Genomic DNA, 13,519 nt, shown 5'->3' on the forward strand with positions numbered 1-13,519 from the left:
TCTCCTTGTGCAACACCTGTTTCAGAGACACCGAACCACACCTGTAGCAGCGCGTGAGTTGGGGTGGGGGTGGGGGTGGGGGTGGGGGGGCTGCCACCCATCACACTCCAAAGAGCTCAGGGAACACAGCGCTTGTGTGGAAAAGACCACAAACTGAACCGACCTGCTGGACGAAGGACAGACAGATGGACAGAGTTTCATAAAAGCAGATGTTTTGCTGCAGAGTGAAGCGATCGGCGTTTATTTGTGCTGTAAATTCTGCACCGGTTTATCATGAGCTCTTTTCGGTTTTGCTCGTTAGCTACTCAGCTACATTGTTCACACTGCGATCAACTAAATAGCATCATTAATAGGCAGGGGGTCGAATCCCACCTCATGTGGCCGTTACCCTGAATTGCTACGGTAAAAATCCAAGCCATTCAAGCCGTTCTGGAGGAAAATGTGGCACGACAAATGTAAATGAAATGACTCCTGGCTCCGGGTCCGGGTCCGAAGGGTGTCGGGTGCAGCTTTTCAAGTAACGGGTGACAATGAGTGACGCAGCGGAGCCGCGCGGCATCCGAGCTCTGACTCGACACGTTTGGTCACGACCCCCACAGCTACGCCTCGGACGTCACGTCTGGACTCAGTGACGGGTACGAGGGCCTGTCGGAGAGGAGCACCAAGGCACCGGTCAGACGCACGGCAGGCAAACTGTTCAGGAGGAGAGCGCGTTCCCGCCTGCGCATCACTGGGGTAGGGTGTCGCTGGCAAACACCGACCGTAGCCCTGACCCTAAGCCCGAACCTGACCTGAACGTAAGCGTGACTCTGACCTGAGCCCGGCTGTCCCTCAGCACCTGCAGCTGCCGGTCGTGGAAAGGAGCCCTTCCCCGAGGCGCACTCTCCTCTGCCGCACTGCTTTTCATCTTCATACTTTACCATAGTACCTGCGCTGCTTTCTTTCTCCTGCTGTGTCACTTTATGTGCTCTTAGCTTTGCAATTGATGAGTCTGGACAGAGTCGGTACACCAGGTCAGTTAGGGCAGAACGCGCACGCACGCACGTACGCACGCACGCACGTACGCACGCACGCACGCACAACCTCAGCACTGGCAAATGTAACGTGCTGCTGCACACAGGAACCTGTAGACTTTGGTCGTCGTGCGAGGGTCACACCACAGAATCCAAGTGCTCCTGGCGGAAAGGCATAAATAACCCCCTGTCCCCCGTCCCCGTGCGTCCAGCTCTCTGACGAAGTGGACCGAGTGGTCGAGTGCCAGCTGCAGACGCACAACAACAAGATGGTAACGTTCAAGTTTGACCTGGATGGGGACAACCCCGAGGACATCGCAACGGTCATGGTGAGACCCGGCCCTTGCCCCCACCTCCCCACGCTGTTCTTTGTAAGGACAGAGATGAGGACACGAGGACAAGGACACACAGCAAAAGCTGCGGGACACCAACTTCCGGGTTGCAAAAGGGACTTCCTGTGGTCCCTCTGAGCATGGTACTTTGTACAGCAAATTACCCAGCTGTTCTAAGACTAGTTTGGGGCAGCAGGGGATGTAGTGGTCAGAGCCACTGCAATGGGCTCAAAGGACCCAGGTTTCAATCCAACTCCTGCTGCAGTGCTCTTGATTAAGGTACTTGCCCTGAACTGACAGTAAAAATTACCCTGCTGCAGAAAAGGGTAAATCAGTGTAATTTAACGCAGAAACCACCTAGACTAGTCTGCCATCGATCGATGCTGCCCCGTGAAAGTTGTGCGGCTCCTCTGGACATTTACTGTGCTTTCACATCATGGGGGGGGAGGGCAGAAATAAAGTCAGTCTGTTTGTTTTGGCCCTCTGCCAGAAGGGCGGCCCTGGGTGGGTTCCAATCTCCTCAAGTCGTTCATAACAAGTGGCCTGCGACTGCATGGCGTCCTGCACCGCCTTCTGAGTGCGGCATGCGATTGGACCTCCGCCCCACACTTCAGCCCCGTCCCCCCGTCCCCCACAGTGGGCCCTTGTTTCTCCGCAGCCGCTTGGCGGGGCGGCACAGAGCCCCGCGCCCGGCTGCCTCTAATGGCCGGAAGCACGAGCCAAATGAAGTCGTGCTGACAGAAGGGCTGCAGCCCAGTGGGGTGGGAGGGGCGGTAGGGGCAGCGCGGGACCGAGTCCGCAGGAGAAGCCCGACGAGTACACGTCCGGCAGGTCCTCCGGGGACAAACCGGCCTGCGCCAATGCGCTGCAGCCACGAGCTCGTACCGGGCTCCATGCGAGTGACCCGTCGGCCCTCTGCTGTCACATGACCGCTCTGACCACGTGCGTCTCCCAGGTGCGCAAGGAGTTCATCCTCCCCTCCGAGCAGGAGGGCTTCATCCACCGCATGCGCGACATCATCGAGCGAGCAGAGGCCTTGATGGGCGAGGAGTGCGCCGGACACGTGGACGTCGACCCCGGAGGCCCCCGGTGGCCCTACCCGAGTGGGGCCGGCGCGCTCTCCGCATCGCAGGTGGGTGCCTCCCATGTGGAACGAAGCAGGAGGGTCCTTGTCCACAAATGACACAGGTTCTAGCGCTGTGCTTGGCTAGTCCAACAGCTGTCTCCCGTCTCCACGTCCCCAGCCGCACTAAAAGTCCTCTTTAATCCCACTGTTTCCCTCACTATTGTCAGCGTCCCTGAATGCGGTTGCTGCAGGGTTGCGCTTCTGCTTTCCCCGTTAAAGTGCATTGGTAACTACAGGGCGAGGTTTTCTACGTGGGAATAAAGGGCTGTGCTGCTACTCTGCTGCGAAAAAGTATGCGTCCCCTCTTTCTAAGGGTTCGGGTTAGCCCAGGGTTAACTCTAACAGTAAGTGCCACTCTTTCTAGCTGTGTCTCTTTTACCAGCTGCTGGACATTAAATGCGATGAGATGTTTCCGTCAGTCCCGGCGGCGAGTGACTGGAGCCTGAGAGAGAAAGCGGGACTCCAGTGCCGGACTTCAGTGCTGTTTTCATATCATCTCCTTGGTGTGGAACACAGCGAAACGTTCAATCGTAGGTGTGAAATGTTCTCGGTCAATAGCCGCTTGTGTCACCTTTAGCTGTAATGACCGCAACTAAACTCTTCCTCTAGCTCTTGTCCCGGGTCTCGCATCACTGCAGGGGAGTTCTGTCCCACTACTCATAATATGCCCAGAATCTGCCCTCTAACAGATTTCAGAACCTGAGACACATCTCTGCGCCCTGGGGTCTCGGTTGTGACGTTTGTTTGGCTGAACCAAACTCTTCTCTTTACACTTCCTACAGTTTACTCCAGTGGACACGGGTGTCACGGACGTGTGTCCTTTGTCACTCGGGAACTTGTTTTCGTGTCATGCCACGTTTCGGGTGCCTACAACGGGACGTGGGAGGGAAGTGCTACAGCTTTGCAGAGCGTCAGCGTCCCACCGGTGGACGTGTTCCCGCAACAGTCGAGACGCACGAGTCCCAGAAAGCAGAACAATGAGCGGGTTCATCCCCCACACCCCCTGCAGCGCCTTACAGTCAGAGCAGACTGCAGAGAAAACCACTTACCTGGCATGCTCCCAGGACCTAATTGAAACCAGCATCACCCCCATACCCCCAAGCTCTTCCCCACAATGCACTTCTGGCCACAGCAAGGGGTGAAGCTCAGGAACGTGAGCAGGGCATGGGATTCTGGGATGCGCTCATGGGTTACATTTACATTTCTTCATTTATCAGACGCTTTTCTCCAAAACGATGAAAATCTCAGAGAAAAATACAGAGAGTTTATTACATCAAAAGAAGGAGACCTGGACTGACTTGGGATCCAGGGAGGGTTTCTTTACCAGAGGTGAAATGAGGGCAGTTTTGAAGGCAGATGGGAAGCGGCCAGAGAAGAGCGAGAAGATGATGATCTTGGAGATGAAGGTGGAGAGTTGCGGGGAGACGGTCTGTAGGAGTGTCGATGGGATCGGATCTAGTGAACTTTGGTGGTTCTGTGCGACAGCAGGAGGTCGGAGATTTCGGTGTCTGACGGGATGAAATGTGGAAGAGCGTCACTTCGCAGGGAGGTCCATGCATGATGGGGGAGGTGGAAGCCGAGAACTTGACTGTGGCGGAGTTTACTTTTTCTCTGAAGAACAAGGTGGAATCGTGAGCAGTGAGAGAGGAGGAGGAGGAGGAGGCCACGGTAGGGATGAGAAGGTGGCGAAGGGTCTGTGTAGTTCGCTAATTGGAGACTGCAGTTTGTTGTGGAACAAAGTGGTTTTAGCTGAAGAGACAACAGAGTGGAAGGTCACCGCTAGATCCTTGTAAACTTCTGAGTCCATGAGAGTATTGGATTTCCGTCATCATTGCTCTGCAGCCTGGAGTGTGGTGCTTTGGCACTTTGTACATCTTTGAATTGGGGCGTCTGGTTTGGATGTTAGAGGACAGAGGGAGTCTAGCGAGGGGGGCAGGGCTGAATGGAGGACATCGGCAGCGTTTTGCCACTCAGGGCTCCGGAGGCATGATTCAGGAGGACACAGTACCCCCTGCACATCTCCTGCTGGTTCTTGGGGGCGCAGAGCATCAGCATCACCCAGCATCACATCCTGCGGGCATGAGTGTCACAGAGCCGTGCTGATGAGAGGGGCACCTGGTGATGCTGCGGTCGTGGTGCGCAGTGCTCTGTGCTATGAACACCTTCTGGTCTCAGCACAAAGGACCCAGGTGGTGGCGCTCTGAGCTCTAACCCATGGCTAACCCTAACCCTAACCCTAAGGCAACACAACACAGGTGTGTTACTTCAACGAGCTTCATGTTCAGACATGTTGTGACTCATTGTCATTTTTGTCCCCTTTCAGCCCAACCTGCACACGCACAGCCTGAATCGCAGCTGTTCCACCTCATCCCTCCCAGGTAGGAGCGCCATAGCCACTCCTGGTCTCATACGGGCCCGGCGGCTCAGCGCCGCAGGTCCCGTTTAATGCTCAGGGCTTAAGGCTCTGTGTTTACTCAGTCAATACCCTGAAATAAGGGGCTCGCGCAGCTACCAACCTGAAAGGGCCGGAGCGGCGGACAGCTGGACTCTTGTTCTCACTGTCCTGCCTCCTGTGTACGTCCCCTCGCGGACGCGTCCGGCCCTAGCCAGGTGACGTGCGGCCCTGCCCTGGCGCCGACCTCAGACCGCGTCTTCGACCCAGACGTTAGCTCAGCAGGGCGGCCCGCCTTCCGCTCGCAGTCTTTCCACAGCAGCACAGGTACGCAGCCCCTCCCCCATGCCACAGGCACATCGGTGCTCGATTACTCTCCCCTTGCTCTCCCCGTGACCCCCCTCAGCCGACTCCATCCGCAGGGTCCCACGACCGGCGCCAGTCCCGCTCGACACCGGGCCGGGTCAATGCCGTCGCATCCCTCGGGGTACCGCGCGTCTGCGCTGGCTCTTCCGCACGGCCCTCTGGGTAATTACCTCCCCTGAAGGGTGCCTTTGAAACGTGAATGGTGTCACTGTGGAGTGGCGGTCGGTCGGTCGCTCAGTCGCCCCCCTCCGGCAGCCCACCGTACTCCCAGGGGGAGAAACTTCTGCAAAAAGCTGAAAGAACAGCAATTATCGCAGGTTCGAACACAGACGCCAGTGACTCAGTAGCCATAAAAATATGCTTGTTCTCCAGGGCTCTTGTTTGTGGGGCGGTGTGTGCAGCGAGCGCTTCTGGGAACCTGTTTATTGGGTGCCGCTGAAGCACCGTTTCCGACCAGCGAAAGCAGGGCCGTGACCGCGGCCCCGACCGCAGCCCCTGGTTTGGGCCCCAGTTGCGACGAAGGGTCCCGACAGCGAGTCGCACCGATGAAAATGCGTTCTGCTCTAGAGTCCGGAAAGGGAGCCTTGTCCTCCTCTGCCATCATCGTCACGGTGCGGCTCGTGGTCCCGTTCCGTTTGCTCCTTAGTTACGCAATGACGTCGTCGGTCCCCCGAGCTCCCGTAAAGTCACCGTGGAAACCCGTCTTTCTTAGCTCACCGCCATTTATGTCCCAAACGGCTCGTGACGCGGGACTCAAAGGCCTTCTCACTGCATCGTTTACACGGACCAGCAGAGCAAAGAGAGCAGCGCCCCCTGCTGCGAGCTGCTCAAACTGCGGCGTCTGCGACAACCCGAGCCTTCGCACCCGGCCATCGTGCATTCCAACTTAGGGTCCGTAACCTTCAATAGAAATGTGCGCGCAACACCAAGTTTCTGCTCTTCTACTCATTTCTCTGCACTGGCTTCCTATAGCTGCCCGAATCAAATTCAAAACCCTGGTTACTGTGTACAAATGCATCAATAGAACTGCTCCCGGCTATTTACAAGACTTAATCAACCGCAACACCCCAGCCAGGCCCCTTCGCTCGTCTATTTCTGCCCGCTTGGTGGTCCCGTGCACAAAAGCTAAAGCTCGAAGGTTCTCGGTTCTGGGTCCGTTGTGGTGGAATGACCTTCCCCTCTCACTCAGAACTGAGGAAACTCTGTCTGTTTTCAAGAAGGGTCTGAAAACTCACCTTTTCTAGATCCACTTTGCCCAAGATTGCTCAAGCTCATTTATGGTGTAACTGTTCACGCATCGTAATTTCATCAGCATCCCCAGATACAGCCTTCATTCAGCCACTACTCTGGCATTGTACTTGCTTATTTGTGTATCTTCTAATCTTTAAAAAAAAAAAAATTGGTGGGAGAGTATTGGGATTTGTCTATCCTGTGTTTTATGCACCTACTCAAACGATGAACCTTGGTGCAGCAAGTGGTAAGTAACAAATTAGGTTTACTTGAGACTTTCATGTCTGCAGCTATGTCTCCTTCTCTCAATGTAACGCATAAATTGTACTTTTGCTGAGATGTACGTCGCTCTGGGCAAAAGCGTCTGCTAAATGAATAAATGTAAACGTAAACGTAAATGCTCCTCTGCGATGCTGCAACCCCGATACCATGGTGAATCTGTATCTCACAGCACCCCTCTTACCTCTGTGTTCCAGCATCTCCCCAGCCGTACTACGCGGCCGGATCCTGGTACTCCCCGGCGTCCAGCCCTGACCCGGTCCCGCTCGCCGTGCCCCTCAGTCCGCTGGCCCACGTGCCCCAGTACCCGACACCCCCGTACACGGCAGGCAGCTGCTTTGCGTTCCCGGCTCCGCCCGCTTCCCCGCCGGCTCACCAACCCGTCACGCGCACCTCCAGCAGCCCGAGCTTCTCCGTGTCGTCGCCGGGCACCCAGGGCCGCCGCAGCCCCCCGGCCCCCGCGCCGCAGCCCCCCCGTCGGCCCATTTGGCCGGCCCACAGCGAGCCGCTCATGTCCATCGCCAACGTGCTCTCCATGGCCATGAGCATGGCGCAGTCCTTCATGCCCACAGCCACGCTGCCCAGCTACAGCCCTCAGATGGTGGCTCCGCCCCCGTGCCCCCCGTTCAGCGCCCCATACCAGGCCATGCAGGGGCAGCCCCTCAGTTGCCGGAGGGCCGCACCAGCGAATCCAGACGCCCAGCGGAAGGAAGGTGACTCGGCGGCTCGGCAGCCGACCCCCCCACGGACTAACACGGCCCTCGTGGAGACACCCCCACCCGGTAGCCCCCTGGGTTCGGCTCGAACCGGGGACAGTGGCAGTGGCAGCCCTTTGCCCTTGGATGTTCCCCGCGCAAAGGCCAGCCAGTGCTCGTCATCCTCCTCGTGCTCGTCCGCGCGGTGCACGGTGAGTGACAGACGCCTCGAAGCAGAGACGTCGCTTGTCACACAGTAAACTGCGCGGTAAGTTGTGGCCACGCTTGCGGACGTCCCTGGACCAACAGGCTATCTCCGTTTCCCCCAGGTGTCACTGTCCAGCACGGGATCGCCATCCCCCCCGCCGATGACTAACATCCCTCGGGTCACACAGCCTCCTCTTTACCGCGGTGAGATTCACAGGTGTCTTTTTAGTACCTAGTTCCAGAAGAAACACCATTACCATTCAGGGGCTGTTCACTGCAGCGCTTCTCCACGACTGAGCCCCACTGAGTGTGTTGACTGTGATTTCAAAATTTCAGATATCGAAAGCCCTACCAAACAAATTTTCCGAAACATCACTAGAACTCTGTAAAGCACCTATATACCATCAACCCATGATTTGAGCACATTGATATAAAACACTTCCTTTTGTTTTTTTAGCAGATGCTTTTCTCCAAAGCAACGTACCATTCAGAAATAATGCAGAAGTGCATTAAACCTGACACTTTATCCTGCTTTCAGACCGTAGGCACTTTTCTGGAGTTGCTGCTCCAGAGTAATTCCCAGGTATTTTTTTGTTCTAATTTATCAGCTCTCTGCAGGATGAGCAATAAACCAAGCAGGGACCCACTGAGCACATCATGTTTATTATGAACAACTTTCTAAAACTGCCACTGTTGCTAAAATGTACATACAAAGCCAAATAACTGCTCTGCTGCCTCTGCAATCATTCAGTTAAATAAGACACTCAACTGGCCAACAGGCACATATCGAGGGGCACTTGTACCGTACCGTATTATTTCCGTTAAGCACCTGGGGGTGCCGCACTCTTCATGCACAGCTGTGCTTTTTCTCTGGAAAAAGCGTGTGTTCCTGCTTCCTGGTGCCCCCTCCAGGTTTCATAAAATGGAAAATCATTTCAGGGAAGTTAGATGCAGTGACATGCAGCGCAGTGCTTAGAGACATCACCTTCCACCGAAAGGACCCAGGTTCGAACCCCTCCTCCTGCTGTAGTGCTCTTGATCCAGGTACTGACACTGAACTCTTACAGCTGTATACTCGGGTAAATCAGTGTACACGAACGGAGATGTACTCGTTTGGGGTCACGCGTTGTAACTTACTTTCAGCGCTCTGCCCTCTCTCTCTCAGGTCACAGGGCCACCGTCACAGTGGGTCGCTTCCAGGTGACGCCCAGCGAGGAGATCTTTCCTCCGGATGCGTCTCCAGCGGTGTCCCCACCCCACGAGGGCGAGACGGGGAGCGGCACAGAGGAGCGCCGGGGGTCCGAGACCAGTCTCGGCCGCTCCCTGCCGGGACCGGAGCCCCCTCCCGCAGCGGTTAAGGAGTCGCTGCAGCGGCTTGGGGACGGGAGGGAGGAGGAGGAGGATGCGGAGGACGTGCCGCCGTCCCACGGGAACCTCAGTCCGGAATGCAGCCTCAGCCTCACGGGCACCTCGGCGGACAGCAGCCTGTCGGTGACGGCCCGGGAGTCCGAGGGACTGCGCCGGGAGGGGGCCGCGGAGAGCCACCAGCAAGGCGGGCCGCCGCAGCACCTCTGGCTGGGCTACAACCGCAGCTCCTCGTTCCTCAGCAGCGATGACACGGAGAGCGAAGATGAGGAGATGTGGCAGGAGCTGCAGGAGCTGCGCAACAAGTGAGCGTCCTGCGTGTCCTCGCCCACTTCCTTCTGCCGCGTCCCACCTTACCGCGGCGTGCCGGTGCCTTTTCCCGCTTCGTTACGGTTTCTTCGTTTAGGAAGGAACGACGCCGGCTCCTCGACTCCCGCGCGCAGCGAGGACCGGAAGTCTGTTCGGCCCACAATTAGTTTGTAACTACAAAGCCGCACGCAACACTAAATAAGAATGAACTCAGCAGTGCATTCATTAACAGGGTGGCTTTAGTAAACTCGTTGACGTTGCAATAATTTATTATTTCTATTTATTTCTTCGCGAGTCTGCCGCAGGACCTTTATGTTCGCGTCTTTAACTTGAAACAGCATGTGCATCAGCATGTGGACACGCTCCGTTTGCTTTGTCCTCTATACGATCACACACACACACACACACACACCTCCATTCATTCCCAGGGCATCTTATGAAAAAGTCCTGCATGTAGCTGTACAAAATAATCAATGATCAATCACATGTCAGACTTCTTAACATTTTAATAAATTTGGAGCAGGGGGGTGCGGTGGTGCAGTAGGTTTGACCGGGTCCTGCTCTCTGGCGGGCCTAGGGTTCGAGTCCCGCTTGGGGAGCCTTGTGACGGACTGGCGTCCCATCCTGGGACGCGTCCCCTCCTCTCTCCGGCCTCGTGCCGTGTTGGGCTCCGGATCCCCACGACCCCCGCACGGGACAAGCGGTTTCAGACTGTGTGCGTGTGTGAATTTGGAGCTGCGTTAAAAGTCCCGTTGAGTGGCGACTCGCCGATTCATCCCAGAGACTCGAAACAGTCGACACGTTGCCCTTCACCAGCGAAGGTGGTCCCACGTCTTGTCACTCCGCACTAGGCAGGAATGTTGGGCAAAGCAGTAATGGTGGAGAAAACATACTTGTGAATGAATGAATGAATGAATAGGCTGGAAAGTGTGTGAACTCTGCAGCTCCAGTCCTGTTACCGTAAGGAGGCAGCGTACGAATCACGCTTACGTGAGAAAGTGTCGGCAGGACCCGCCGGCTCAGGGTGAAGGACCGCGGCCTGAAAGCGGAGGCTCCCTGGTTCCCCTGGTAACCGCTGTGTCACCTGCTCTGTGGCTCCTCTCAGACACCTGTGCCAAGTGCAGACCCTGCAGGCAACTCAGAAGCGTGAGATCGAGGAGCTGTACGAGAGGATGGGCAAGGTGCCCCCCGCGGGCATCGTCTCCCCTGCTGCCATGCTGTCCAGCCGCCAGAGACGCCTGTCCAAAAGCGGGGGCTACCCCTCGTCTCGACGGAACAGCCTGCAGAGGCTGGACATCCTTCCGCCTGCCGGTAACGGGGCCCCGCTCTTCTCCCGCCGCCTGCTCCGGCTCTTCGTCTTACGAACGTTCCGGTGACACATTTTTGGGGATACAAACATTTTCCCACGTTATTTACTTTCAGTGCATTTTCTTCACTTTTTCTCGCTATAAACTTCCTGTCTGTTGCTGAGCGAAATGTGCGTTTCCACACCAAGCTCTTCGCTGCCAGTTAGTTGCTCTTCAACTCGCCCCTGACTTGTGTTCCTGGGTGCCGTTGCACATCCACACGATCAGTCGCTCGAAAATGTGCATTGAATACTTTGTGGAGAGTGTGCGTATTTTTATTTTCAGCCATTTCAGTTTGAATTAAGTCCTGCAGTATATTTTGTACCTCATTACAGCTCAATTTGAGAAGCTGCCCAGGGAATAAATGGAGATTTATTCTGCATTGCTCACGTTCCATTGATTGTGTACAAGAAAGCTGAAGGTGAAAGTGGCCAGAAGCTGACAAACACTCCACTGGCTCATGGGGGTGAATCGATCAGTTCTCAAGATTGATTAAGGGGTTACGGTTCTTCATACTCGATACAAATTTTTAAAAAGTTTTTTTTTATTTTTAAACTCATTGCAGCTTTATCCGAGGGTTTTGCATAAACTAACCAGGGAATAAATCAATGGATGTCTTTATTACTTAGCTGTCTTTAATTGGGCTGTTTCATTTATGAGCAAACAAATATGAACAGACTTTGGCTGCGTTTCTAAGCGGTGGAGTCAGCGTGTTCCTTCTGAACCCGAGTGCGGTTCGGCTGCAAATCGTCTCGAACCCACCGCGAACCCCTGCTCTCTCTAGGGATCATGAGGAAGAGGTCCTTCAGCGGCGGCAGCAGCAGCGGTTCCCAGGACTGGCCGGGCAAAGGGGTCTCCTTCGCCGAGTACAGCCGCATGGTGAGCGTAACCCGCCCCCACCCCACCCCACCCCCGATCTGAACCCTGTAAGCTGCTGTTAAGCACGACACGCTTACTCTTCATTGCTCTACCCACGTCTGCACGGTGTGTCCACGGCCGTTACCAGTGCACATACCGACTGTACGTTCCTCTGTAGTTCTCCTGGCTACGATGTGCACGGTTGGTTCTTGACATGCTCTGCGTATCAACCGCATTCCTTCCAGTGACAGGAGACTCCAAGGGGGCTGGATCTCACCCACTACTGGACCTGAGCTTCAACGAGAGGAACCTGCACACACCAGTCGCAAGGGTCCAAACCTGACCGGGACCACAGCACCACGCTCTGTGCGTGTGTGCGTGTGAGGGGAGATCAGCTTGGGACACTACAAGGACAAAGAAAGAGAGCAGAGAGCTGCACGAAAGCCCCACCTGCCTAGTGGTCCGCTCTCAGCTGGACATCACGTTCAGTCCTGGTCAAAGTCTTGTAGAAGGTGTAAAGGAGACCACTGAGAACATGGTAAACAGTGTCACAGCTGCTCTTCCTGAACCCTCAGGCTTCTTTCTGCACCTCCTGGCGTCCACCACAGACCTTCGTCGTGTCGGGTTTGTACTCTTCTCCGTATCGCTCTCGTTTTGCGCAACAACCAAAGTTGCGTTACTTTTCGAAACACAGAAGAGTGACAGTTCTGCCCTGAAGGCGCGTGCACACACACACGCACACGGTGCCTTCAGCACACTTGCCGGTTCTTCTCGACTTTCCCACAAGGTCTCCGTATCTCCATCTACTTCAACGCCAAGGCAGCACAAGAACACGGTCATTAGCGGTCAAGGCACACGACCGTAAGGACTGGAGATAGTAAACATCAAAGATTGTTTGAAAATATTAGCGTGTCTTTATTAATTAATCCACCTCGAGCTGCAGGTTTCACCTGTTTTGGACCCTGGGTAATGGAGGTTATGGCTTCTCCTGTGGTCGCTTTCAATCCTTTGTTTCATTTTAAAATCCTGTTATTACCTCAAAGTACTCTCACTCATCTTTGGAATATTTACAGTCCGCTGAAGGGGCCTCCAGGCGACTCACCGCAATCCCTTTAAAAGTGTCCCAGAGCACATCACTGGTCACAGCTGTAGTCACCGCGCTCTCTGCACAACACGGCTCTTCTTTACCGTAAAGGCACGCACTTCAGCGAAGACGTGCTGCTTTCACCGTCTCTGCTGAGCTCGACACGCATGGCGGCGAAATGCTTCCGACAGCAGCAACGGGACATGTTCCCAACAAGGACGTCACTCTCAGAAGGCACAACTGGGACACAAAAGCTGTTCTGTGCACATCTGAACCAAGAGCTTTCCAAGAGTGCGGTTCTGGCCCATGGGCGTGGTTCACCCATCTCACACACACTGCAGCATCAATGCCAAATAAGACATTTCGCCAAGGGTTGACGATATTAAAATGTAGCAAAATGCCACCTGTCGCAAGACTGTGGGAGCTCGATGTGTTCAGAAATGTTGAAGAAACTGTCGTTTTCCAGGAGTTCGCATGTCATCATTTTTAAAATACACCATCCTAAGTGTATTATAAGCTGTGAATTTCTATTGCCTTACAGTATGGACATTTTGAAAAGAGTCTATATTAATATTGATAAATTCTAAATATTCAGATGCAGAAAATGTGACAAAGTCACAGATGTCAAGCTCGAGTCTTGGTGGGACACGCGCACTTGCATTCACTGGAGTAAGAGCGTGGTACAGAGTAGCACATAACCATGGTCTTTGGGTACAAGGAGGCCAGAGGAGAGACGAACTCCTCCAGGAGCTCCGCTTGACACCTGTGATCAAGGATACGTTGTGAATGTACATTTTTAGCAAGAGTTGCTAAGAAAAACAAAAGTCATACTGCAGTGCTGAATCTGTGCCTTTTCTCATCTCCTCCTCAAACTTTTCTATATTTTTATTAAATAAAATGTAAATATAGATAATAAA

General features: G+C 54.6%; 1 protein-coding gene across 4 annotated transcripts in view; it reads left to right on the top strand.

Moving 5' to 3' along the window:
- wnk4a (WNK lysine deficient protein kinase 4a) overlaps positions 1-13,465 on the top strand; it is a 43,665-nt gene extending 30,200 nt beyond the window's left edge. Inside the window, exons 11-21 of one of the 4 annotated variants that reach the window (XM_029250286.1) lie at positions 600-735; positions 1,226-1,342; positions 2,301-2,477; positions 4,795-4,849; positions 6,936-7,645; positions 7,763-7,844; positions 8,580-8,684; positions 8,806-9,310; positions 10,420-10,625; positions 11,445-11,539; positions 11,764-13,465. In XM_029250286.1, coding sequence (XP_029106119.1) covers positions 600-735; positions 1,226-1,342; positions 2,301-2,477; positions 4,795-4,849; positions 6,936-7,645; positions 7,763-7,844; positions 8,580-8,684; positions 8,806-9,310; positions 10,420-10,625; positions 11,445-11,539; positions 11,764-11,766 — 2,191 coding nt within the window. In that variant the 3' untranslated portion in view covers positions 11,767-13,465. Of the gene's footprint in view, positions 1-599; positions 736-1,225; positions 1,343-2,300; positions 2,478-4,794; positions 4,850-6,935; positions 7,646-7,762; positions 7,845-8,579; positions 8,685-8,805; positions 9,311-10,419; positions 10,626-11,444 lie in introns of all 4 variants that reach the window. The other 3 variants (XM_029250285.1, XM_029250288.1, XM_029250287.1) reach the window with 3 other exon arrangements.
- The last annotated feature ends 54 nt before the right edge of the window (positions 13,466-13,519 follow it).

This window comes from Scleropages formosus, chromosome 3 (assembly GCF_900964775.1).
Source record: "Scleropages formosus chromosome 3, fSclFor1.1, whole genome shotgun sequence".
Lineage (NCBI taxonomy): Eukaryota > Metazoa > Chordata > Actinopteri > Osteoglossiformes > Osteoglossidae > Scleropages > Scleropages formosus.